Below are 27,655 nucleotides of genomic sequence, written 5' to 3'. Positions count from 1 at the left end.
CTTACAATAGTATACTTCTACTTACCCCTTTCTGTCCTTTGCGATATTATCAAATGCTTTAATGATAAACTTAGCAATGCATTATTTTCATTTTACAGAGTCAATTGCTTTTTTTTTTTTTTTTTTTTTTTTGAGACAGAGTCTTGCTCCCAGGCTGCAGTGCAATGGTGCGATCTCGGCTCACTGCAACCTCCACCTCAATCAAGTGATTCTTGTGCCTTGGCCTCCTGAGTAGCTGGGATTAGAGGCACGTACCACCACGCCTGGCTAATTTTTGTATTTTTGTAGAGATGGGGTTTCACCATGTTGTCCAGGCTGCTTTTGAATTCCTGACCTCAGGTGATCCACCACCTCGGTCCCCCAAAGTGCTGGGATTACAGGTGTGAGCCACCACTCCTGGTCTTAATTGCTTTTTTATACACATAAGGGAAAACACTGTATATTTTACTAAACATTTATCATTTATGTAGTGAACTTATTTTGTATACATCAAAATTTCTGGCTAGTTTCATTCCCCAACTGCCTAAAGAAGTTCTTTTAACTTTTCTTGTGTGCAGGTCTGCTGGTTACATTCTCTCTGACAATATTTATTGGAATATCTTTATATAACCATTATTTTAAAAGGCTGTTTTACTGAATATACTATTCTAGTTTGACACTCTTTTCTTTCCACTCTTTAAAGATGTTATACGATTATCTTCTATTCTCCATTGTTACTGAGGAATAAATATCATTACCCTTGTGTATATCTTTTGTCTCTAAAAAAAAAAATTTTAGTTTTTTTTTTGCTTTCTAGCCACTTAATTAGGATATGAACAGATGTGTGTTTGTGGTTAAACTTCTTGAAACTCTGACTTATACATTTCTTCAAATTTGGGAAGAATTTTGGTGAGTACTTTTTCAATTTTTCTTTTACTCTCCCACCCTCTTCCCCTCTTGTTGATCTCCAGTTACATTTACGTAGCCTGTTTTGTATGGTTCCATAGCTCACTGAGGCGCAAGTCTTTTCTTTTCCTTCGTAGTTTTTTCTTTTTGTGCATCAGTTTGGATAGCTTGTATTTCCCTGCCGTTAAGTTTACTGATCATTTCTTCTGTCTCCCAGCTTTTATTAGGTTCATAGAATGAATTTTTATTTCAAGTATTGTATTTTTCAATTCTAAAATTCTCATTTGGTTTTTATAGTTTGCATTTTTCTGTCTGTAATTACTGTCTCCTTTCCTATTATGCTATTGTTTTTACTTAAAAACCCTTGAATATGTTTATAACCGTTGTTTAAGTTGTTATCTGCTAATTCAAATACGTGGGTCTCCTCTGGGCCTGTTTCTATGAATGACTTTCTCCCCTGGTTCAGGGTCACATTTTCCTGCTTAGCCTATATAATACTGGCTTACTTTACAGTGGATGTTGTGGATACTACACTGTTGACAATAGGAATGTGCTGTCTTCCTGTACAAGTACTGAGTTTTGTTCTGGCAGGTAGCTGCTGTACTGATAGGATAGCTTGATCCTGTCAAGGCTTAATTTTAGGGTAGGTCAAGAGTTGTCGTTACTTTAGAGGTACAGTAGCCTTACCCCTAACTTGTGACCTTTACTGCATGCTTGGGTTGTTGAGTTAGACCTTCGCACGCTGGCTGATTTGAACTCTGACGGCTCCCAGCAGTATGTGACCTCCAGTGACTGTTTTCTGCCGTGCCCCAAGAAGTCTTGCCTTGCTTATGTACAGCTCAGTATTCAGTCAGACTTAAGAGTACCCCATGCAGATTTTTGGTGCTTCTTTTCTGCACAGCTCCCCTTCCCTAGTACTCTGTCCCATAAATTTCGGTTACCTGAGCTATTCTTAACTCTGGTCCCATTTCTGCCATCCTATGCAACTCTCTTCTGTCTGGACTCCACTTACTTCTGCTGTCGTTTAGAAAGCCCTCCCAGGAAGAAAGTCAGTGAATGTAGAGGTCCATCACATAGTTTTCCCTTCTTTCAAGGATCAAGGCCCTGAATTATTTACTGTACAATGTTGTAGTTGTTTATGGTAGAAGGATAAGTCTAATAGTCAAGGCTCTCCAATGGAGGTTTTGATTTCAGCAACTGCTTATTTCTAGAAATTCTATCTCATAAGTATATCTGTTTAATACCTACAGTTTTCTCATTTTGTATAACCATTTTTGAAATTTCAAAGTTAATTTCACACATAGCTTTTCTGTATGTTGTATTCAGTTCCAACATCTGCATTCTTTGCAGTCTAAATTTATTGTTGCTGTTAATTTTCACTCATAGTGGATGGCTTTATCTGGATTTGGTAGAATTCTTTAAAAGTTTATGCTTCATTATCATCTAAGACTCTTTTGGGATTGTTTCTTCTGTTTCAGTCTGGGGTGTGTGTGTGCGTGTGTGTGTGTGTGTGTGTATGTGTGTGTGTATACTAATCTCAGGAACTTTTGGGATGCCTTTAAAAGTTTTAACTCGGAAGAGGGGGTCCCATTCAGGTCTTCTCCCTCACTGCTGTTTTGAAGCTCAATATGCTCACATACTGTCAGTATAGAACTCTCACTTGAGGGCAATCTCTCCTCTCTATAAAGCCTGTAGGCTCCCAACCATTCCAGTTCCAACCACCTGTGAGCTCTGCTGCTCTAGCTGAGGAGACTCCCCTTATGTGGTCTGGATCTTGGTGACTGCTAGCAAGTCCAATTCAGGCTCTAAACTGATAGTTTCCACTCCTGGCTACTTGGGACTCAGCTCTTAGATTTTTTAAAAAAATTATTTTTCCCTCTTTTTTGTTTTTTGTTTTTGAAGGGAAGAAATCACTGGACACTAGAAATGGTTCAGTGTATGTTGTACTTGGGGTTTAGCTATTGTGAAGCAGAAATTAACCTAAGCTTTTAACACCTCACATATCTGGGAGCAAAAACACATGTGTTAATTTGCTAAGCAGTCAAATAACAAAAATAAAATGCAACACATATCTCTATCTGAATTACTAACATACATCTTTATGTGGCAATTTATCACTATGAGAAACTGAATTATTAGCATAATCTATTTAGTATTTCCTTTTACTTAATTTACTTTTTAGTCCAAATAGTGAAGGATACTTTCCATAGACTGAATCTTTGTAAATTTTAGAAAACCATATTTAAGTTGACAAATGAAGGCTGACATTTGGCTATGCTTTAATAGGCTGAACACCAAGCAAATCCTATTCCTTTATTTGTTCATTTTGCAATACATCTTGACATCACCTTCTCCTCTTTCTTAAATTTGCCTACTTAGCAGGGCACAATGCAGTTTTGATGTGCAATCTGATTTCAAAATAATCTTTGTGACAGCTAATCTTCTGTACACTCACTGTAATTAAATATTACAGCACAAATGGTACATAAGATACTCACTTTCTTGAGAACCTCTTAGCACCAAACAGCAATGACACAAAAAAGTATACATTTTCAGATGTATACTTTACTCAAAATATCTTTACTGTCTTTTATTCTGTCCTAAACTCTCATTTTACCTCAGTTTAAAATCTTCTAGCAGACTAATGTGCTTACCTTTAAGCTACTTGCTTCATTCCTAAAAAATATGCATATAGGAAATGCCATACTGAATGAGATTAATAATCAAGCTCAGTTGTCTCTGATGGTAAATGTGACCAGAATATACTGTGTCAGAGAGTATGGCTGCCACCTTGACTTTTTTTAACCCTGTAACTGATTCCCCCTGATGTTCCCTGATCAATTAATTCCTTCTCCAGTCCTACCATCCAAACCTAAACTGTGTGGTAGTTCCACAAATTTACAATCACCATAATACTTTTATTCTTTCTTCAAACCATCTCTTCCCACTTCAAGAAGTAGTCTAACTCTAGATTTGGTGAATAAATTCACCCAATACATGGCCTTCATGATTTATTCCCACTTTTACCAGACTGAGATCCTAAGTTTTAAACATGTGCTTTTCTTGCTGGGTGCGGTGGCTTACGCTTGTAATCCTAGCACTTTGGGAGGTCGAGATGGGTGGATCACGAGGTCAGGAGATCGAGACTATCCTGGCTAACACAGTGAAACCCTGTCTCTACTAAAAATACAAAAAATTAGGAGGCTGAGGAAGGAGAATGGCGTGAACCCGGGAGGTGGAGCTTGCAGTGAGTGGATATTGCGCCACTGCACTCCAGCCTGGGTGACAGAACGAGACTCGGTCTCAAAAAAAAAAAAAAAAAAAAAAGTGCTTTTCTTAAAAAGTAAACATACCCATACTAAAAACACTCTGATAGTTCAATAACAGCTCATTAAATATAACTATGTCCCCATCTTCAAAGATAATCATTCTTAAGTTCCTTGTGGGTACTTCCAGATATATTATAACTATGTCTAACTAGAGAGTTAAATATGTTGTTTTGGATGCCCATTTTTCCTCACACCCTCTTGAAACCATACTATAATGACAGAAACGGATTTTTTTTTAAAGTATAATTTTCTTTCTCAAGGACAAGAAAACTAGAAGAGAGTACAGAGCCAAAATTTTTAAATTGCAGAAACATATGGTAATAAACTCATAGACCATAGAGAACTTAAATGCCTGCAATAGGGAGACACCTTGAAAGTGGCAGACTCACCCTGCAGAGTTCCTCAAAGTCTTAAGTGAAGGATTCAGGTGCCTCTGAAGGTGGTACTATAAGAAGGATTGATTGAAACTGTTTAGAAAGCATTTAGATTCCAGACTCCTCCCTGCCTGAAACACATCCCCCTCCCAAACACATCAGCAGAAAACCCTTCAGTGTTCAAACCAGAGAGGTGTTTTGTTGTTGTTGTTGTTGTTGTTTTTGAGACAGAATCTTGCTCTGTTACCCAGGCTAAGTGCAGTGGTGTAATCTTGGCTCACTGCAACCTCCGCCTCCCAGGTTCAAGTGATTCTCCCGCCTCAGCCTCCCAAGTAGCTGGAACTACAGGTGCGCACCACCACACCCAGCTAATTTTTGTATTTTCAGTAGAGATGGGGTTTCACCATCTCGGCCAGGCTGGTCTCGAACTCCTGACCTCGTGAACCACCCACCTCAGCCTCCCAAAGTACTGGGATTACAGGTGTGAGCCACCGTGCATGGCCATCAGAGAGCCACTGTATGCACAAGAAGAAGAAAGGAGTTGAAGTTGGGGGTAACATAAGAAAGGGGATTAAAGATTTCTTTCTCACACTCAACTTTGAACAAAATAGCAGCCAACCTTTAAACTACTAGGCAGGAGAAATCTGGTCAAAGAGAAAAGACCTATATATACTGATAGTCAAGATTCCTCATTTGGAATGCCCCAGCTACAATAGCAAAGAATAAAATCCATCAGTCAAAAGTTCATCTCAGTCACACAGTTTCCAATTTCTCTGTAAATATGAACATATAGCAAAAGATTGCCTGATATTTGAGAAGTATCTCTAATATAAGAAACCCAAAATACAAATGGGAAAAAAACAAATAAGGCAATGAAGGGAGCACAAGAAAACTTTAAATAAACCAAAATAATCACAGATTAAAAGATAACAGATGAAACAAGAATGGGAGAAATAAAAAAAGAAAACTCAGGAAAAAAGAATATGATGAAATAAAAAAACCTCAAGAAAACAGATGGAAGATTAAGAGGAAATCTTTAAAAAGTACAATAAAAAGACAAAGACATGAACAGTGGAAAAAAAAGATTACAGGCTGAGTACAGGAGATTCAATATCTGAATAATAGAAATACCAGGAAAACTGAGCAGAGAAAACAAGAGGAGAGGAAGTTCTCAAATAAATAATTACAATTTATTTCCAGAACTGAGTGCCATGAGTTTTTAGGATGAAAAGGCTATTGAGGGCTCAGCACAGACATCAAGCAAAAGACCTTTACCAAAGTACCTTAACTTGAAATTTTGGAATAGTAGGGACAAAGGGAAGATTCTACTAACTCCTAGAAAGAAGAAAAAAAGGTAATGGATCAGAATAGCATCTGATTTCTTGGGAACAAACTGGAAGCTGGAAGACAGTGGGGCAATGCTGTCACAATTCTTAGGGAAAAAGGGTACTACCATTCTCTATTTCTATCGCTGGACGAGCCGTCACCCAAGTAGGAGCGTACAATAAAGGCGTTTTCAGCATAAGAGATCTCAAAATTTACTGTGCAACCTTTCTCAGGAAATATGGAGGCTTATACTCCACTCCGAAAAATAAAACGTAAGAAACAGGATGACCTAGGAGATAGAGAAGGTTAAATACAATCTTGAAGAGAGAGAGAGGGGAGATCCTAAAATAACAGCTCTGGGCCAGGCCTAGAGGACAACCATTCTAGATGGGACAGTAGGATGGAAAACTCTAGCAGGCATTTCTAACATAATAAAGCCTTACCTATTACCTTATATATTCAAATATATTAACCATGCATGTATAGTTCTGGTGACCAGTCTGGGAGAAGTTAATTATAACTAAGTAAAAGGTAGACAAAAAATTAGGCAAACTGAAGAGGAGAAAATTATTAACTCTAGGGAAAGTAAGAAGATGTATAAGGAAGCAAATATAATAACTGAAGATGACATAATAATTAACTCAAGTTATACTCTATACTGAGAGGATAGTGGAGGGGAAACATGTCTGTGTGTCCCGGAGGGGGACTTGAGTAAGGGAGACAAATCCTTATCTTACATTGTAGGAAGTCAATAGTTAACAGGCTAAAAATAAGACCAATAAAAAAAAATGTTGATAGAAACATATTATCTTGAAATATGAAGGTAGACACCAAAAGAAACTGCCAAAAGATTTGAGAGTGATTGCCTCTGAGAAGCACAAAAGATGGATGGTGTTTTTTTTTTAAAGACTATTTAGAGTTGTCTTTTAAAAATATATACACATAACTTTAATAAAACTAAAATATAGTTCTACGCAATCAAAGTGTATTCTAAACACAAACTAGTAGTACAGTACACATTCTTTCATACCTTACTGTGTTCCCATTAAAATATTTTACGGATCATGTCATATAAACATAAATGGATCTCCTACTTTTTTCAGTTATTATTTTAATAGTTATATAGTATTTCATTGAATGAATATATTTATTGACATGCAAATTTACTAACCCATGTTTTGGGATATGATAGTCCCACAAGTAAAATTTTGAGATATTTCTCTATTGCCCTCCAAAGATGTTGCACCCAAACTTAAAGCTCACCAGAAACATTCGAGAGTTCTAAATTGCCCCCCACACTCAATAGTATACATTATAAAACTATTCTTTCAATCTGCAACGTGAAAGGATATGTTGTCATTTTGACTTGCATTTCTTTACATTTATTTTTCCAAAAACTGTCTACTCAGTCCATTAAAGAAAATCTATCTTCATTCAGATCCCTCTCCATTCTCTTATCTTTTCTATTCTATTTTTCGTAAGTACACCTCTTTCTCTTCCTTCACAGTGTTGGACAAAATTTATCTTTCCCAGAAAACTTTCTCTGTGCATACAGTCACAATTATAGGTATATTCCTCCATTTTTAAGATGTGTGCCAAAAATACTGATTATGCTATATAGAGAATTACAAATAGAGTATTTCACAGAATCTAAGACAACATTGCAAGGTGTACCATTATTTTGTGAACTACTAAGAAAGTAAAAATGCTACCAATTTTTTGACAAACCACAGTGATTTCTTATCACTTAGAATTTGTATTACACTTTCTGAATATTATGGAATTAATATTTATATATCTTTTGAAAGTAAAAGCACTATATTGTAAAAAGTGTTAATTTACTGTATGACTATAAGTAGTAGGATAATAACTATTGTATTCTGAAACATTTCTAGGTGTTATCTTAGTAAGATGATACTTACAAAATTAATATTCCATTAAGTCACATGTAAACTTTCTGAAAAGTTTTCCAGTATCAATGACCATAGTTCTATAATTTAGGAATTCCTACAATATACTTTGAGAGGCTTTATAGCTCTGTGATTTACTTACCCACAAAGGTGTTGATGAGATAAATGTCATTGGCATGTGTTGCCACAGAAGAGGGAATAAAATCAAAAGAGGTTTAGTAACCCATAAAGATTTCCAAAGTTTGAAGGTTACATTTTCAGAAAGTCATTATTAGTCCACAGATACACATAAAAGCCAAGTACAACGTTTCTTGATTCAAGGGCAGGAATATTTATTTTAAGATAATATAAGAACGTAAGACAGGTTGCTTAGCAATTTATAATAAGAACAGTAAGTTGGAACTTAAGCTAAATAAGTTTATTATTATGAAATGATTCTGAGAAGTACCATAAACTGTTTATCATGTATGCTTTCTGTAAAAAGTTTAATGTGAATTTTATGTACAACTTAATTTTTCCAAAGAACAGTCTATAGAACGAAACACTGACAATAACAGCATACATGTAGTCAGTACGTTATTTCCAAACCATCAGCAAATTTTAAATTGATATAAGCAACAATTCAGGGAGATATTTTTATCTCTCATCTTAAAGGTGATAAAGTTCAAGAGTAAAAACATGAAGGAAATCACTGTAATTTACCACTTTCTTTTCTATTTTATCAGGATATTTATTTATTCACATTTTAATATTATGTTGCAGCCCTACAAACGTTTTCATCCACTCACTCTGATAAGCAATAAAGAATAAAATAAAGATTGCATATGTACAGTGGTATTCTTCCTTGGGAGAATGACAGGATTATAAAGGATTTCAATGGGCTAATTTAATTTTTAATCTATATTTGCAGGATTTGCCATGTATGCAACATACTATAACTTATAGTCAAGGATTAAAGGAAACTGCATCTTTTTCAATTACTTTAGGTATCAAATCATACTGAGAACATTCAGTGTAAGGTACAATAGACCTGAGGTATGTTATATTAGTTGGCAGGCATTTTCATTTAGTCAATTAAATCAACTTTCAAAGAAAGTGAAATTAAATTATTATACTATATGGGATCCTTGAACTTATGAATAATATATTTTAAAGCTACTGTCATAAGTAATATTGGATAAAGAATGTAAAAAGTCTAACTACTAAATCAGTGCTAAGAGTAACATTTTCTTGGAAATAACATTACTTTTACAAATAAACTGATGCAGATCAATTTCACATTTAATAACTTATAAAAACAAAGTCAGTGTTTTCTATTTTCATATGCAAAAGCAAAGTAATAGTTGGAGTGTATCTAACCTACATTAAATATGTCTTAGAAAGGAAGATAAATGAACTTATCTTCCATATGATATGTAAATATATTAATTTAAATTAGTTCTATTTTTGTGTATTATTCTTGTATAAACTAAGCATTTTTAATTGAGCAGATGTCTATTAAGTATTATCAAATTGTTTCTCTATGTACAAATCTAATTTTGTTGTGATTCAAAAGAAAGTTTTTATTTTCCCTTTTAAGACATATTCTTTTGAAATAATAATTTTATTTAAATTACTATTACTGGCTGTTTAGCATCACTTTTGTGTGTGGTCCTTTTGCAAGAAACAAAATATTAGCTTCTACTTAATATATACATCAGTCTTATAAACCATTTTATATTAGTCTTTTACAATACTCATTTGATGCTAGACATATATTAACAATATGCAATAAGTTACAGAGTGTAAGACATTATTTTTACTAGTGTTATTAACATGTACCACCTACAATTAGGAGCAGCTTCATGTTTAAGAAGATAATGACAATGACAATGATTACTGTTACAACAACTACCACTGCTTCTACTATCGACACATGACTTTTTTGGGGAGAAAAATTCTACACTTTAAATTTCTTTACTGTATACATAAAAGAATAACAGACATTCTGTTGACTTTGGCAAATGAACAAAAATTTTTAAAAACTTTATACAAGTCAAACAACATATGTTAATTAAGTACTTTTAAAAGTTAAAAGTACATGTAAACAATCGTTTTATATAGTAGCTTAATTTCTATTTATTTTCAAAATTATCTCAGTGTAATTAAAAACTGGGAAAATAACAGGAATTTAATAGTAATTCTAAGGGTCTTATAAATCTCAAGCAATATTCATCTCCAAAAATAAGTTCACAGTCCAAAATCAGAGAAAATGCAATGTTCATTTTTAGGCGATCAACATTCCATGAGTCATAAATTATTTTGAAATGAGGGAAAGTTCTAATGAATAAATAAATAAATAAATATTGAAAATACATTCATATGTAGTCACCGGAAGTATTTATGTACTTCTGAAGGGAATGAAAAAGTGCAGAGTTCAGCAAATCAAGGCAAAAACTCGGCTTGATTTTATATATATAACATTTGTAGTAACAAGATGGATTTTATCTGTTTTATGTTTAAGAATTCAGTTCCAGAAAAAATATCAATTTCATAGCATTCACCTTTTCCTTCATTCTCCACTTCTTCCGACCTCAGACCTGCTTCCACTCTGAAAATTTTGCTTCTTGTTATTTGTCACACAGATAGTAATCCTTTAAACTTTGTTTTAGGAGTATCTAATTAAAAAAATAGTAACACAAAAGCAATATTTATTTAGGATACAATTCTGAGGTGATAGTGTTAATCAAATATTCTTATAATAATATGAAACAGTAAGGAACTCAACAGAAACACCCCACATAAAGTATAAGACACAAAGACTTAAAAGCTGAGTGTTTTGTTTAGTAGTTTGTGCAATCCTCAGTCTTAGGCTTAGAAACAGGCAGCCACTTCCAGGTATGGCTCTATACACTATTACTTAGAATCAGTGGAGCCAGTGTGATACTACTACAAGTCGGTTGGGAGCACTACCTGTGTGGACATAGCAGTCAATGGTCCTCCTTTTTTTTAAATGTTTAGTTTAAGAATTTATAAGGCAGTTTAAAATTCCTTAAAATGGAGATTAGGAAGACCTGACTTCTTTTGTTAACTCAGCTACGAGGGTTACCACCCTAGACAAATAAGTAAGCCTGCTTGCCTCTAAACATTTTAGATGAGTATTTCCCAAAATGGGCTCCATAAAACAACAGATCCCAAACCTAATTTGCAAAATGCCGGATACTGCCATTTCCTTTTGGCAAGACAAAATGAATAGTAGCATATTACAATCTAATAAACTCTGTGGGGAAGAAACTTATTTAACCATTTTTATTATATTTCTTAAACGTGACTAAGCAACATTTTTTTTTTTTTTAAGTATGCACTGATGTGCTGAAGAACCACTTCAGGAAACACCTCTATCTATCTATCTATCTATCTATCTATCTATCTATCTATCTATCTATCTAAGCTACAAGCTTGAGAAAAACAGCAAGAAACATATACATGAATATACTTGCAAGCATTTTTAAACAAACAGTAAAATCTCCATTGCAGAAATCTAACTAATAAAAACCCACAACTGACCAAAATTTTATAGCTACAGTTGACTTTTGAAAGAAAAAATAAATAAAAAACCCTCACTTGGAGATTAGAAACAAGTCCGACGCATTTCTTTGGGTCATAAATAATACATAAAATGTGGTAAGGAATAATAAGATATAATAAATAGGAAATAATAAATGAATAGGATAGAATGAAGCTTAAATTCTGGTTTTCCACTGACTAGCAAGTTATCCTATGCGAGTTACTTGTTAAACATTGATTTTTCTCTGCTGTTAAATGGGATATCTGTGAGAATTAAATAAGATACCACCTGTGGAAGAACACTTAATATAATGCCAGACAACTAAAATAACTAAAAAAATAAGTTGTTATTTTTTGTGGATGCTCAGAATCATGATCCTATAAAACAGTCACAAATATTCTTTGGGTGCTAATTATCCTATATTATACAAGTCCAATTTGGATTTATTACACTGTGTCTGCTCACATACAAAACTTCAGGTTTAACGTAAAATTTTTCCATCAAGATACTCTAATGACTTAAAAATTAAAAATAAATTAGATAATTGTATTTCTTTCAGCTATTTTCTAAATGTTATAACAGAAAAATAAATTATGATCCCTAGTGTTACTGAAAAATTTAGACAAATAGAAGCTAACATACTTATCTGCTATGAAGTTCTTTCTTCAGGCAGGATTTGAAAGTGGGATACTTCTGGACTGTTTTATAACCCTGTAGAATAGAAGACAAAGTGGCAAATGTACAGAAAGACAAATGCAGCGTGATTTCACTTATATGTGGAATCTAAAAAGTCAAACTCATGGGAGTGGAGAGTAGAATGTTAGTTACCAGAGGCTAAAGGGCTCGGGGATTGGGGAGGAAAGGGGAGAAGTTGACCAAAGGATTCAAAGTTCCAGTTAGACAGGAGGAATATGTTTTTGAGATCTATCGTGCAGTAAGGTGACCATAGTTAGTAATCATGTACTTCATATTTCAAAACTGTTTTTAAAAAGTACATTTAAAATGTCCTCAGAACAAAATAAGTATGTGAGCTGATGGATTTATTAATAAGTTTGATATAATCATTCCACTATATATATATATATCAAAATATCACATTTACCCCATAAATACATGTTTATATGCTATTATTTGTAGATTAAAAATAAAAATTAAAAAAAGTGCAAATGTAAATAAAATGCTAAAGGCCACAGGTATGTAATAAATAAAAATAATAATGTAACACTTAAGTGAGCCAGTGTCAAACATTTCTAGTGTACTTTATATTTAATTTGACTTTGCTACTCTAAAATTTTTGAGGCAAAATAAATGATTTTCAGTGTATGTTGTTTCAAGTACTTCTGCCATCATCGAAAATGTTATCAACTAACCACCAGGTGGCAGTTAAGTACACAGCATCTTTACTCAAGTAGCTTGGACTTAAAAGTCATTAAAAATCTTTAAAAACACTAAGATGAATCTTGAGGTGTTAGATATATAACTTTTTCTCTTTTAAAATGTATAATACTGGCCAGGTGTGGTGGCTCATGCCTGTAATCCCAGCACTTGGGAGGCCAAGGTGAAAGGATTACTTGAGGTCAGGAGTTTGAGACCATCCTGGCCAACATGGCAAAACCCTGTCTCTATTAAAAAATTACCCGGGCGCGGTGATGCACTCAGAAGGCTGAGGCAAGGGAATCACTTGAACCTGGGAGGCAGAGCTTGCAGTGAGCCAAGATCACGCCACTGCACTCCAGCCCGGGCAACAGAGCAAGACTTTGTCTTAAGAAAAAAAAAAAAGGTATAAAACTTAGGGATATTTTAGAAAGAGGGAAGATTGAATATTCTAGCTCTTAATTTTAATAGAACATTTTTTCTCTTTTTCTATTTGTGGCACATCCATAATATGTTACATGTGTACACATTTACTGATTCATATTATATTTCTAGCTTTAAAACATGTTTCTTGGGGAAAAAAATCCCTGAATTCCTGGTAATTAGTTTTTACTGTAAAATTTCAAGAGACAAAAAATGTTTAACTTATCTTTCATATTAAAAAGTACTGATTATGCAGTAACATAAGAGCGTCAAGTTACCTAGAGGTAATCTGTCTCATCTAAAATGAGAAATAGTGGCCAGGTGTGGTGGTTCATTCCTGTAATCTTAGCACTTTGGGAGGTCAAGGCAGGAGGACTGCTTGAGCCCACGAGTTCAACACCAGGCTAGGCAACAGAGTGACCTCGTTGCTACTAAAATAAATTATAAATTAGCCAGGCATGGTGGCGTGTACCTATAGTCCCAGCTACTTGGGAGGCTGAGGCAGGAAGCTCACTTGAGCCCAGGAGCTCAAGGCTGCAGTGAGTTGTGATCATGCCACTGCTTGGGTGGCAGAGTGAGACCCTGTCTCTAAAAGAATAAATAAAATTAAAATAAAACAAAATGACAAATAGTGATATTTATTTGCATAGTAACAAGTCCAAAAAGCTAATATGCAGACTAAATTTTTTGAAAATATTTGGTAACATTTTTCTTCCAAAAACTAGGATGAAGACATTAGATTAATTTAATATGAAAGTAAATTATTATAAGGTCAAACTGATTTCGTATTTTTAGAAAAGAATTCTCTTTTATCACCTCAAATTGTTTTTTAAGGGAAGTAAGACCTATGTTTTTTTCTTTTCAAATAAAGCATTCATGTTTATATTCTTAAGAAATTAAGACAAATTATTTTTCACTGAAGATGGATTTATTTCCCTCAGACTTTAAAAAGGATATCAATAGGTTTAAAACGTGTAGGTTTACCCGGAATCCTCTATGGAGCCTGTCTTTCATAATTCCAATAAATTCTTTATAACTTAATTGATCATCTTTGTCAACATCAAAAATCTTGAAGACGGTGTTCACTAAATGTGGTGAAAGTTTGAGTCCAGTAGCTACATAGACGGCACGTTTAAATTCATCTAGATAAATGTTACATAGAAAAAGAATAGACTGTTATTATTTTTATAGTATGTGTTAATTACTAGAAAGGCTGTAAAAGAAGTTGTTTTCTAAATGTGAATCATGATCTTAGGCAACATGGCTTTCCATTAATCATGCTGTCTTTCAGGTAATAAAAATTTTTGTGGTTTAAATGAAAAGAGCCAAGCAGCAGCTGTATCTTAGGTTAATAATGCATTCATATTCAATGAATGTTTAATGAGCACCTACTCTCAGTGACAGATACTTTAGAAGTTAGTAAGATGAATAGGTTTTCAAGAAACTTACGGTTCAGAAGAGAAATGAGACCCTTACCCAAATAATCATTACACAGGGCCACACAAAAAGTACCAATAAAATGCTATGAGAATCTGGAGATGAGTGATCGCTTCTGTGTGTAGTGTGGAGCAGGGAGAAGGGAGAGAAAGGCAGTGGTTAAGAAAAGGCTGTGATTTTGTCTTTGAGCTGAACACAAAAGGACAATTTCAGTTTATAGAGATGACAGAAATGGCAGATGAGATAACATGAATGAACCGAGGCATGCGGGGAGTTGGAAGGGCATAAATCACTTTCAGAAAACAGGGAGTCGGGTCTGGGTGGAGCTGGGGACATCTAGGATATGGAGAAGCTCTGCACAGGCACTTTGAGGCAGGGAACCAGAACATTCTTCAATAGGCAATTGGAAAACTTAAGAGTTTTCCATTGCAGATGTGTCATAGAAAAGTTAATTTTTTAAGGAAGATTATTCTGTCAGGTGTGTAGGAAACATCAAAGAGGAAAGTAATTAGTAGCAGGATTGTCACTTTGGTGGCTACTGCAATATTCCTTTTAAGAAGTAATAACCTGAATAAAGATACTTGTGGTGGCAAAAAGAGATTGATGTATTTCTAGCGCCTGCAAGACAGGCGACACCCTCAATTTTTTTCATTTCCCGGTTCTAAAAAACAAACAACTTTTCTATTCTGAACGCAGTAACCAGATACTGATTTGTTTCTTTACACGTTGATTAGGTTTATCACAGCAGTAAAAGTTAGTCTACAGAGGCAGAGTTCCCAAAGGTTTTGGCTTTAAAACACTAAAATGGGTTGAGAATATGTGTTATTTGAACATCCAAGCCACAGAAAGGGTAAAATATAAAATTTTTCAGGTTTCTCTTATTCAATGAATAAATGAATAAGGCCACATAACGAAATCAGTATCTATGGTTTTGGGAAAGAGATAATTATCATCAGCACTTAGGGACTGCAGTTTGGCTTCTCTCTAAAACATAATAAAAAAAGACTGTCCTCTGGGGTTTAAGTTTGTGCATTAACATATATTAGATTATGGGACAGACAGGTAAAATCACCTTAAACACAAAGTCCCCATATGGCAAGAAGTTTTAAAAAGAACATGGCCATGAGGGGAGGAAAGGTGATCATGGCCACAGGATCCTAGGAAAAGGGCTTGGCTTCTTAGTCCACCTACAGCCAAAGACAGCTGGCTCTGAGGACACCAGCATTCTGAATTCTATGACCATTGTATTTCTTTGAAAATTACACAAAACTGATACTCAGTTTTACAGGTTAGTTGGCTAATGTAAGTCCATGGCTGAGCAGTGCCTCTGCTGAGAAAATTCCAGTTTCTGAGTCGGTAGGCATTAAATTAGTAAAATAAATACCATCCTGTGAGAACAGGACATGACCAGCTGGTTCTTCCATAGGTAGACGCAAGTCCCTCAATGTCACCCAGTGGCCAAGAGGTTTCTTCCTCATAGCTATTTTCTGACAAGTACCAGAACTGACTTGTCATTGAAAGTATACACCGGACTTTCACACAAGTTAATGGGTGATATGTCATATTTAATTAATTGGTTGACAAAATCTATAGAAACAACATAGTATTACTTCTTGCTTTTAATTTTTGTAGATGATTACTTACCTTGCCCTATAGAACGACTTGCAAAGTTATACATATTCAAGGCTATTGCAAAGTCCTCTAGGTTGTTTAAAAACTGGAAAAATGACCTGAATTCATCAAATGTGATGCCCTGTATTGGGAAAGGAAATGAAAATACATTTAGTATTGCCAAATTTATTAAAATAAGTATCTACACATAAGAGAAAAAAACAGATAAAGCATTTGCAATGTATCTTGTAAGTAAACATTTCCAGGGTAAGTTTTGGAGTTGTTCTCCAACTGGAATGTAAAATTCACTCAGACTTAGTTACACTGGGTAGTGCTGTCTGCTACCATTACAATAATAGGTAAAAATATTTTTTAAACACTGTCGTATCAGCACAAAATTCAAAAAAAAAAAAAAGCTCCAATAAAAAAGAATTAAAAAGTTTCAATTTTGAAAATCCTCTATTTTAGGCCTGATTTTTTTTTTTTAACCTTGTAAGGTAAATATAAGAAAAAAAAAAAAAAAAAAAAAAAACCAGAAAAAAAGCCATAAAAAACTTTGCCCTGCACATGTATTCCTCAAATGTGATTCAGCATCAGCATTAGATTATGAATGTCTTTATAATGACAATGCAAAATCAAAGTGCTGACTCCATGCCAACGCAGTGTATTCACACTTGTTCCTGTCACTATAGCACTGTCGGGGCAGCGGCAGGAAGTGCAGTGCAGAGATACAGTTCTGGGTGCCTCCACACTGGGCTGCTATGGGATCATGTAAAAGACCGGTGGTCAGGGTGGCCTCTTCTGGAATGTCATATGTATAAACTGCAATTATTGCCATTGCTGTTACTTCAGTTGAATAGGGAAAGTCTTTGAAATAAGTACCATGTATCTCAGAGAATACACATTTGGACAAGAGGAGCTGCATTTAGGTAATGTGTTCTCCTCAGCAAATTAACATAATTGAGAAAGAGCACAGAGAGAAGATCAGAAGGCCGAGTTGAGGCCTAACAAATTCCTATTTAATATGAGGGTGAAAGGGGAAGGGACAGTAACAAGGCTGTGTTGGAAGGCTGGGGAAAGAACCACAGGGGTCTAGTTCCATATACGCCAGGTACTGATTAGATCAAATGGTTTACTACCTAAACACCCAGCTTTTGATACATGTTACTTCAATTACAACTCATCTTTTACTTGCAACGTGAGAATCCTTACTGTCTTTTCTCCTCACGTTTTTTACTTTCCTTTCCTTACATTCATTTAATACCATTCCAATCTTGGATCCTGCTTTGTGACCCTGTCCCACCCATCATGTTTTCTGTAGAAGGCTGTTTGAATCAGTTAGGAGAGCTGCACCAGAAAGGATCTGTCTTGATGTGGAGAGCTTGTTGCCAAAAAAACTGGTCACTGCTGTGGTTCTGCACCAGTTTATGCTGCGACCTGCTGCCATAACAGCGGTCTCTGGGTGACAGGCTACTGTTAGCAGGAGTAAAACACACGAGGATGGGATATTTTTAAATAAAGGGAAAACAAAAATATCAATATATTGGGGGGCAGGCATGAAATTAAGAAATAAATTTTAAAATGACAGACTATAATGTTCAACGTCTGAACTTACAGATTTTTCAACACATGGTTCTCATGTCTGGAAAGAGGTCATATTCAGAACATATATCATTCTTTTGTATAGATTAAACACTTCGTGTTTAGAAATATAAAATTATAAAATAACAAATGGGACATTTATTTTGATGGAGATAATTTAAAGCAATGTTTCTTAATGGCCAAGAGGGACAGACAGTCTTGGAGAAGGGCAGACAAAAGGGGTGTGGCCATTTCTAACAATGATAACTGAAAACCTGAAAGCATCAAAAAACACATGGACTGAGAGTACAGAAATAAATATCTATGGTCAACTGACTTTCAATAAGGATGTGGGTATGGTTTGCCTCTGTGTCCCCACCCAAATCTCATCTCAAATTGCAATTCCCACGTGTCCAGGGAGGGAGGGCCTTATAATCCCCACATGTTGAGGGAGGGAAGTGACTGGATTATGGGGGCGGTTCACCCCATGCTGTTCTCATGATAGTGAGTGAATTCTCATGAGATCTGATGGTTTTATAAATGTCAGTTTTTCCTGTGTGTTCTCTCTCTCCTGCTGCCTTGTGACGAAGATACTTGCTTCTTCTTTGCCTTCTGCCATGATTATAAGTTTTCTGAGGCCTCCCTAGCCATGTAGAACTGGGTCAATTAAACCTCTTTCCTTTATAAAAAGATGCCAGTCTCAGGCATCTCTTTATAGCAGTGTGAAAATGAACTAATATAGATGTCAATACCATTTATTGGGGAAGGAATTGTTTCTTCAATAAATGGTGCTATAACAAGTAGATATCCACATGCAAAAGAAAGAAGCTAGACCCTAACTTCATACCATTTATAAAAACTAACTAAAAACAGATCAAATTTCTAAATTTAATAGTTAAAGCTATAAGACTTACAAAATAACCAGACAAAACTTCACGGCCTCGAATTGCCAACAACTGCTTAAATATGACACCAAACACATAAGGAACAATATAAAAATAGATAAATTAGACTTCATCAAACTAAAAACATGTGCATTAAAGAACACTATCAAAATTAGCTGGGTGTGGTAGCATGGGACTGTACTCCTAGCTACTTGGGAAGCTGAGGCAGGAGGATCACTTGAGCCGAGGAGTTTGAGGTTGCAGTGAGTATGATCGTGCCACTGCACTCCTGCCTAGGCAACAGAGTGAGACTCTGTCTGTAGAAAAAATTAAAAATAAATAATAAAAATAAAGTGAAAAGACAATCCACAAAATGGGAGAAAATATTTGCAAATAATATATCTGATAAGGCTCTAGAATCCAGTTTATGTAAAAAACATGTACAAAGCAGTAACAAAAAGATAAACAACCTAATTTTAAAATGGGCAAAGGACTTGAAAAATCATTTCTCCAAAGAAATGGCCAATAAGCATATAAAAAGATGCTGAATATAATTACTCCCCAGGAAAATACAAATCAAAACTACATGTAAACATATATTCATAGCAGTACCAGTCACAATAGCCAAAGGCAGAAATAGCCCAAATGTCTATGAAAGGATGAATGGATAAACAAATTGTGGTATGTACATAAAATGGACTATTATTATTATCCAGCCATAGCAAAGAATGAAATAGTGATACATACTACAGTGTGGATGAACCTCAAAAACACTATGAGACCAGGTATGGTGGCTCACCCCTGTAATCCCACTACTTTGGGAGGTTGAGATGGGAGGATCACTTGAAATCAGGAGTTTGAGACAAGCCTAGGCAAAAAAAAAAAAATAATAGCCAGGCACAGTGGTACATGCTTATAGTCCCAGCTACCTGTGAGGCTAAGGTGGCAGAATCACTTAAGCCAAGGAGTTCGAGGCTGCAGTGAGCTATGGTTGCACCACTGCACTCCAGCCTGCTGGCAGAGAAAGACCCCATTTCTTGAAATAAATAAAAGTGAATAATAAAAATACTATGAAAGAAGCCAAACAAAAAGGCTACATGCGTATGATTCCATTTATATGACATATCCAGAATAAATAAATCCACAGAGACAGAAAGCAGAGTGATGGTTGCCAGGGACTGAGGAGAGAAGGAAATGGGAAGGGTCTGCGTCATAGGTATGGGGCTTACTTTTGGTATGAGGAATATGGTTTAGAAGTAGAAGGAGGTGGCAGTTGCGCAATACTGTGAATTCACTAAATCCCACTGAATTATTCAGTTTAAAAGAGTTAATTTTTTGTTACATAAATTTTACCTCAATAAAATAAAAAACAAAAGACTAGGAAGAGGAAAAGACTAACTCGAAAAATCCAAACAAATCATTACAATATAGTATTGACTAAATACAAAGACGTTCAGAAAACATGGTCTTATGAGGCTTTCAAGTGTATATAAGCCATGTTTGTTTTCAGCACAAAATTCATGCTGATCCCATAAATTATGCCACAATATATACCGTTCAAAGTTAATTGGTAACTGATGTAAATGGCAACTATATAATAACTTTTAGAAAAAGAAATGAGTTTAAAAGGTTAGGAGAAATAAATCCAAACTCCGAAATTTACTGGCTGAATGATCTAAGGTAAGCCACTTAAATCTTTCTGAATACCCATTTCCTTAAAGCTTAATAACAATAATTATACTACTTTCTTGTTAACATTTGCATTACATGGTTAGTATGAGAAGCCATCTTTCCATCCCTCTGGTCACTATCTACATTATCTACTAGATAAGTTTACCTAGTCCCATGGCATTTAAACAATTTTTAAATTATTTATTTAATATGACAATATATTCACTTATTCAAAATTCAAAAGGCCCAAAGACTGTATAGCACAAAATCCCCCTTCCACCCTTAGCCATGTAGTTTCTTTCCTTAGAGGAACCATTTTCTAGTCCCGTGAATCCTTCTAGAGTTAGCATGTTTTTATACTCTACAAATGGCTCTAAATCATGCCCTTTTCACACTTAGTAAATCTTGGAGATAGTTCTACACTAGTAAAGAACTTCTTTGATCTCTTTTCAGCTGCACCTTATTCCATTCTATAGCTATATCATGATATATTTGATTAGCGACTTACTGAAAGACATTTAGGCATTTCCAACCGGTTACTATTACAAACAACATTATAATGAATAACCTTGTACATATGCCACTTCAGCATGAGTGAATATATCTGTAGGTAAAATTCATACAAACAAAAAAGCTTCAAGTTCTACATTTTAAAATACCATCTATCCATCAATTAACAGGAGTTCAACATAATATATATATTTGCATACATATACATAAAATATATTTGTATAATGAAATAAGCAAATTATACAGTATGTTAGAATATGATAATGCAATGGAAATAAAGACAGATTCAGGTAGGAAGGAATAAGGAATGCCAGGAGAGGGAGTATCATTTATATAATAGGTTATATATTATTCGTATAATAGGCTATTATTTATATATTAGAAAGGGTAGGCATCATTGAGAAATAGCATAATGAGCCATGTGGCTATTAAGGGAAGAACATTCTCGTCAGAGGGGAAAACATATATAAAGCCCCAAAACAGAAGATTTGAGAAACGGTAAAGAGTTTCTGTGGTTGGTGCAGAGTGAATGAGGAGGATCAGAATATAGGAAGTGAGGTCAAAGGTAATGAGGGAGCAGTGTGTGTAGTAGCCACTGTAAGGATTTTGGCTTTTACTTTGAGAAGAATGGTGGTCTTACTGTGGTATGATCGAAATCATAGTCAAAAGCATTTCCGTGAATGCTACATGCTGAACAGATTGCAGGGAGGCAAAGTCAGAGGCCGAAGGATGATCTGGGAGGAAATTCCAATAATCCAGGCAAGACAGAATGGTTACTTGGATGGTAGCAGTGGAGGTGGCTAGGAGTGGTTAAATTCTTATACAGGTAGTATCAACAGGATTTGCTGATAGACTGATTGTATGTAGAACGTGAAAAGAAGGAGTCCAAAATTTTGGCCACAAGAACTGAGAAGAACCGAGTTTCTATGAACTGAAACAGCGAAGATGGTTTGTGGAACAAGTTTTATGGGAATGACCAGGAGTTCAGGTTAGCAACCATTAAGCCTGAGATATCTATTGGATCTTCAAGTGAAGATGCTGAGTAGGTAGTACAATGTAAAAGCCTGAAATTCAGGGGAGAAGTTTAAGCTGCAGACAGTGTGGAGGTTTATATACTAATGACTACTAATCAGTCGTCCTGACCGCACCCTTGACTGCTAGATTCACATATCCAACTTGCCTGCTTAATTTTTCATTTAGATAACTATTAGGAATCTAAAATATGACTGGTTCCTAAGAAAACTCTTGATTCCCTCCTAACCCTAAATTCATGGTTTTGCTTAGCTCAGCAAATGGCACTGTTCCAGCTTGTGGTTCAAGCCAAAGTCCTAGGAGTTCTTGATTCCTTTTTCTCTTATAATGAAATATAATCCATGAACAGGTACTATCGGCTCTACTTTTTAAATGATCCAATCAATATTTGACCCCTTTTCCCTACTCTTACCCTGGTCCAAGCCATGCTTTTCTATTACCTGGGCACTTATAACAGTATCTTAACCTGTCTCTTCCTTTCAAACCCAGGCCACCTAAAATCTATTCTGTTATGTAGCAGCCAAGATATCTTTTGAAACATGAATCAGATATCTGGCGCATGAATTAGACCACATCTAAGTGTCACAGTTGATTGTCAATACTTGTTGAATATTTGCTGAATGAGTATCATGCCTATGTTCTAAAGCAAGGTTCACAAATTTCTTCTGTAAAGGGCCCGAGAGTCAATATTTTCATTTTCACTGGCTACCTGGTCTCTGTTGCCTCAAGTTTACCATGATGGTGCAAAATCAGCTACAGACAGTATATTAAAAGAACGAGCATGTCCGTGTTCCAATACAACTTTACTTACAAAATTAGGAAGTGGGGTAGTTTGCTGACTTCCTGCTTTAAAGTTGAAACACTACAATGGCTTCCCATCACTTTTAGAGTCACTATTTGAATAAAGACTAAACTTCTTACCTTCGCCTACAGAATCTTAAAAGATTTGACCCATATCCACCTTTCCTTACTCATCTCCAATTTTCCCATCCACTTACTTTAACTTTTGGCATTTTCTCAAATAAACTGAGCTTCTCTGTCCTCAGGTCCTTGGCATTTGCTGTTACCTCTACCTGGAAGACTTTACCCAGAACTTTGCATAGGTCATTCTTCATAGGCTCTCCCCAGAAGCTACCTTTTCACTCTTCAGCAAAGCCTTTCCTGACAGTCTACTTTCTTTTCCAGTCCCCACGACTCTTGCTCCCTTTCATAACATTTATCAGTATCTGAAAGTATGTCTTTTTTTACTTATTTTGTCTCTCCACTAAGATATATTTCCATGAGAGAAGGACTTTGCTTATGTTGCCACTTTAGCCCCAGTGGTTGGAATAAAGCCAAGCAAATAGTAGATGCTCAATAAATATCTGCTAGGTAAACAAATGAAAATAAAAGTAATTTAGAAATGTAAAGCGCTATTCAAATATTAGTAGCTGTTACTCTTCTGGAGACAAGGAGATGAGAGATGGAAAGAAGTGGAAAAGTTAAGTAGGTGGAAGGAAGGGAAAGACATAAGTGGAGCGTGGTAAGTATATCACTGGCTTAGAAAGCCTTGGATTTGAATCCTTGGACAACGGTCTAAGTATCTGAAAGCCTCAGCTTCCACTGTTGTAAAAGAAAGATGCCAAAGAACGCTGTCAAGCCTGGAAGGCTGCTCTGAGGATTGATGAGATAATGTAGAAAAAAAAAAAAAATCAAAATCAGTGAGAATCAATTAATTTTGGTTCATGTGCAAAATTTTCCATTTCTACAAGTAATCATTTGTGGTGCTTAAGATACATCTAGAAATTGGAATTGTTCAGAAACTGAATTTAACTTTAAAAAACTTAACCTTTTAAGTTACAGATTTTAATGTTTCCATTCAATAAAAGCAAAAAAGAAAAAAAATGCAGATTCAAGGCCCTAAGTAATACCCCAGTAGCTGGAAAAATTGCACTACTACAGTAGTACAATTTTCAATATTTGTTTTTAGGGAAGTACCTATGAATTGGAAAACTTCCATTTAACATGGAAAACAGATAAAAAGTACTCTAATTCAGAGATATTGTAAACTAATTGCCAAATGTATCAAGTCTTTTTTTTTTCCCCCATTCCTTAGAGGAAATGGAGAACTGTTAACATTGTCACAGTGTATCCATTCTAAACAAAGTAAAACTATTTGCAAGTTTTTCTTGGATGATTAACCTGATCCTTGTCTAAACACAAATAGAAGGTAATATATCTAAAACATCCCACGCTTGAAGAGGTACTTGTAACACTAGTTCTATTTGGTTGCAGTGATGCATTCAAATACCACTAGATAACGCAACTGTTCAGAAGCGCTGACAACACATTTGTTACTAAACAAATAGACAATCAGTTGTCCCAGGTTCTTAACCATTCCTGCCATCCAAACTCTTTGAAAAACTTCACTTCAGCTGATGATAAGATCACTCACTCATCAATGGTGGTCTTCAAATGACCTTTTATTAAGGGTGTTATGGAAAGGAACAGAGTGTGACAGAAATGATGTCAACATAAACTTTTTTATGAGGTGATGTTTAGGTAGTAGTCAAAGCATAGAGCTAAGTGGAATTCTCCTGAAAAATGATATTGTTAATTTGAATAAAACAATTGGTAGTAGCCTAAAGGAGTTTCGAAATACCTAAGACAAATGTGGATATGTACCCAGAATTTACAATTAATTTATTTTTGAAAGTGTAGCCACAGCACTTAGGACACAGAATGAAATATATCCAAGATCTCTTTTAATCCACAGAGAAGCAAAAGAACTAACAAAAGGGCAATGTGTTTTACAGGCACATACTATAAAACAGTAACATAACCACCTAAGTATGAGGCGAAGATACCTTTTCTTCAGGTATACTGTAACGCACATTTTCTAAAAACACTGACGTATTTTCCACATTTGTATATCGTAAAAGAATATGAGCAAAATCTTCTTCACTGATGGTATTCATTCCATTAGAGTAGGAAAGGAATTCTATTTCTAGAACTTCTGTTTGGAGATTATCCATGAATCTATGACAAAAAATGTAATAAAGAATAAAAAGATAAATAAAGAGTTATGATAACAGGAGATGATGAAATACTGTCCCAGAAAAGGTTACATGGAAATAATTGTATGATGACACAAAGATTAACCAAGTTCCTCCCCGTAAATGAGAATGAAAAGAGCACAGGATCTGTGAGGCTTTACCACTTAATGATGGTAGCACCTGGGGCAAATAACCTAGCCTTTCAGGGGTGTAGTTTCCTCATCTATAACCTGGGGATAACAAAAGTACCTTGCAGAGTAGTAATGATACTTAAACTACTTGTTACTATCACTGCAGCTTATTGAGACAAGGAATTGGCAACATACTTTCTTCTGACTATATAGAAGATAACAATTCAGATATCTGGAATTTCAAAAAATCGTTCAGTAACTTCCTGTCATAATTATCAATATAACTACTGGTATGTAGGTACTGATAAATGTGGGTATTTATTATATAGAGGATCTTATTTAAGATTAAAGTAACAAAGGAGGTGAGTATTGCTGTACTAGACAATGTCTAAAGAACCTTCTGATTTCAGTAGGCTAATAGTTTTTAATAAAAATATAAAAATAAGCTCACCTATAAAAATCTTCAAAGTTGAGCTCAGCTTTTCCTTTCTTTCCAAAAAAGTGTACAAGAAGTGTAGTATCTGTTACTAAACTTGTGATGTCATCAGCACGCTTAAAAATAAATCACAATTTGAAAGTTAGCTTCAATAAAAGAAACAGAATAGGGACACCCAATATCTCTCAAGTAATTTTGTTATCGACATACAAACATCAAGAATGTAAATATATTAATATTGGAATGAAAAACACAGGCATATTAATACATGCAATTATAGTTAAAATAAAGCTCACATTTTAGTAATCGAACTTCGAATGAAACTGATCTTTGTACTCAAAAAATTTTGACGATGTAAGAAATGTTCAATCTCAAATTATGCATATAGCAGTCTATCTTTCAAATTAACTAAAATAATTGAAATCCTTTAATCATCATCTAAATATTCTATTTTTATTCAAGTAATTTAGTTTGGATTTTCCTAATCAATCTGAAAAATTATTTTTTTAAATGATGTTCCAAAGAGATATTGAATAAATGGGGCTGACACAAGAATGGTCTCAAGCTTCACAAAACAGCTTCCTGTAACCATTATATTCTGTAATTATGATACTTTAATGGATACTGTATTTGGAAAAAGAAAAACTAAGGTAATAATATGACCTTAAAAATTTATATGATCTACAATTTTTTCAAAGTCTTACATAACTTGTCAAATGGATAAAAAATTAATTCCAGAGACTTTTCCTTTCACACTCAACTGAATAAACTAAGTTCCAAGTATTTTCTTAAAACTGCTTGGTTATAGTCCTTATAAAGTATAATGGCCTATGAAAATCATCCACCTTCCTTTAATGTAGCTTTATAGATCTTCCTTTTCTCTCCTTGCCTTCCTTCCTTCCTTCTCCAGTTGGCCATTAACTCATTTCATAAACTTGGGTACAAAAAGCATAAAATTCAAAGGATTGTAACTTTCCTATACATCATCCTAGGAAATGTGAAAAAAAGAGTTTAAATAATCCTATTTTTTATTCAAGAAAAATAGCTGTAGATAGGCACACAGTTTTATTACTTTTTGTCCAGAACCCTGATAGTACTCCATAGAAAACATAAGACAGAAAACAAATACTTCTCTACAAAGGATCAGTCTTCTGTGGCTGCTGACCAAAAGTCTCATTCATGCATACACTAAATTTTCATATTCCTTTGATTCCTCACAGCCCCTCTTCCTAATCTTTCATAAAGATGGCAATTTTATCCTTCATAACATTTGTTAAATCTTTATTTCCTTTCTCCGTGGACCAAATCTGCTTCTCTTTTAATGATTAACATGGAGTAACAGAGACCACATCTGATTTCCCCTGCACATGTCCCCTTTTAATGCATTAAAATCCATTTCTAAAGTGACTAATTATTCACATTTGTCTTAAAAACTCCAGCATGTAGGGTATCTATACTTTAAATTATCTAAAACCGTTGACATTCTTTAGTAATCATTTAAATATTCTACTTACATTTAAGTAATTTAGTTTAGATTTTCCTAATCATTCCAGCATATAACCTCCTTATTATTGGTTTGGTAGATCTCTACTACTACTTCTCAGTTTACTCTGCTGAGAAATCCCAAGTATCCTCCATAGCTGGGATACTTGAGAAGTTGTCTACAATAAAACTAACTTCTTTGAGGATTTGATAGTGGTTTGATCTGCTTGACAGGAGAAAAAAAAAAACAGCCAGGTAGCCAAGTGTCACATACTATGTTTTAAATGCGTCTTCTTAAACAAGCTTCTTATGAAAGTTGAGGAATATTAGTGGTGCCAGTCTTTTGGGGATCCATAAGTGAGAGGAGACTAGTATAATTGGAGTAGTTCTAAAAGGCATTACTTTCCCCAGAACTTTAAGTTGAAGAGGCAGCCTGCTCTAATAGAACAAGATTTAAAATCAGAAGACCTAGGTCACTGACTTTTTTTTACCTTCAGCTTTCTTATCTATAAAATGGGAACAATCCTAACCATAACAACAATTTTGCGGATAAAGTTAAAATATAAGCAAACAAATGTTCTTATTAGTAGTCATAAGATGCAAATAACTTTTGGGAAAAAAGAAATCTGACATTAATTATAGGCACTCTTTTTGTGATTTAATAGAGTCTAGCTTAA

The 27,655-nt window shown here is 34.7% G+C and overlaps 1 protein-coding gene across 2 annotated transcripts in view; it reads right to left on the bottom strand.

The window, feature by feature from the left end:
• Window positions 1–8,135: 8,135 nt before the first annotated feature.
• The window catches only part of MICU3 (mitochondrial calcium uptake family member 3), a 100,904-nt gene continuing 81,384 nt past the window's right edge, over window positions 8,136–27,655 (bottom strand). For both annotated transcript variants that reach the window (XM_030938219.1, XM_030938220.1), the window contains 6 exons: window positions 25,512–25,612; window positions 24,741–24,912; window positions 16,250–16,358; window positions 14,153–14,310; window positions 12,014–12,082; window positions 8,136–10,481 (listed from right to left, as the gene is read on the bottom strand). In XM_030938219.1, the coding sequence (XP_030794079.1) occupies window positions 12,014–12,082; window positions 14,153–14,310; window positions 16,250–16,358; window positions 24,741–24,912; window positions 25,512–25,612 (609 nt within the window). In that variant the 3' untranslated portion in view covers window positions 8,136–10,481. The remainder of the gene's footprint in view (window positions 10,482–12,013; window positions 12,083–14,152; window positions 14,311–16,249; window positions 16,359–24,740; window positions 24,913–25,511; window positions 25,613–27,655) is intronic.

Source organism: Rhinopithecus roxellana, chromosome 9 (genome assembly GCF_007565055.1).
Source record: "Rhinopithecus roxellana isolate Shanxi Qingling chromosome 9, ASM756505v1, whole genome shotgun sequence".
Lineage (NCBI taxonomy): Eukaryota > Metazoa > Chordata > Mammalia > Primates > Cercopithecidae > Rhinopithecus > Rhinopithecus roxellana.
The sequence above is the reverse complement of the archived record's forward strand: the minus strand, read 5'-3'. Positions and strand labels throughout refer to the sequence as shown.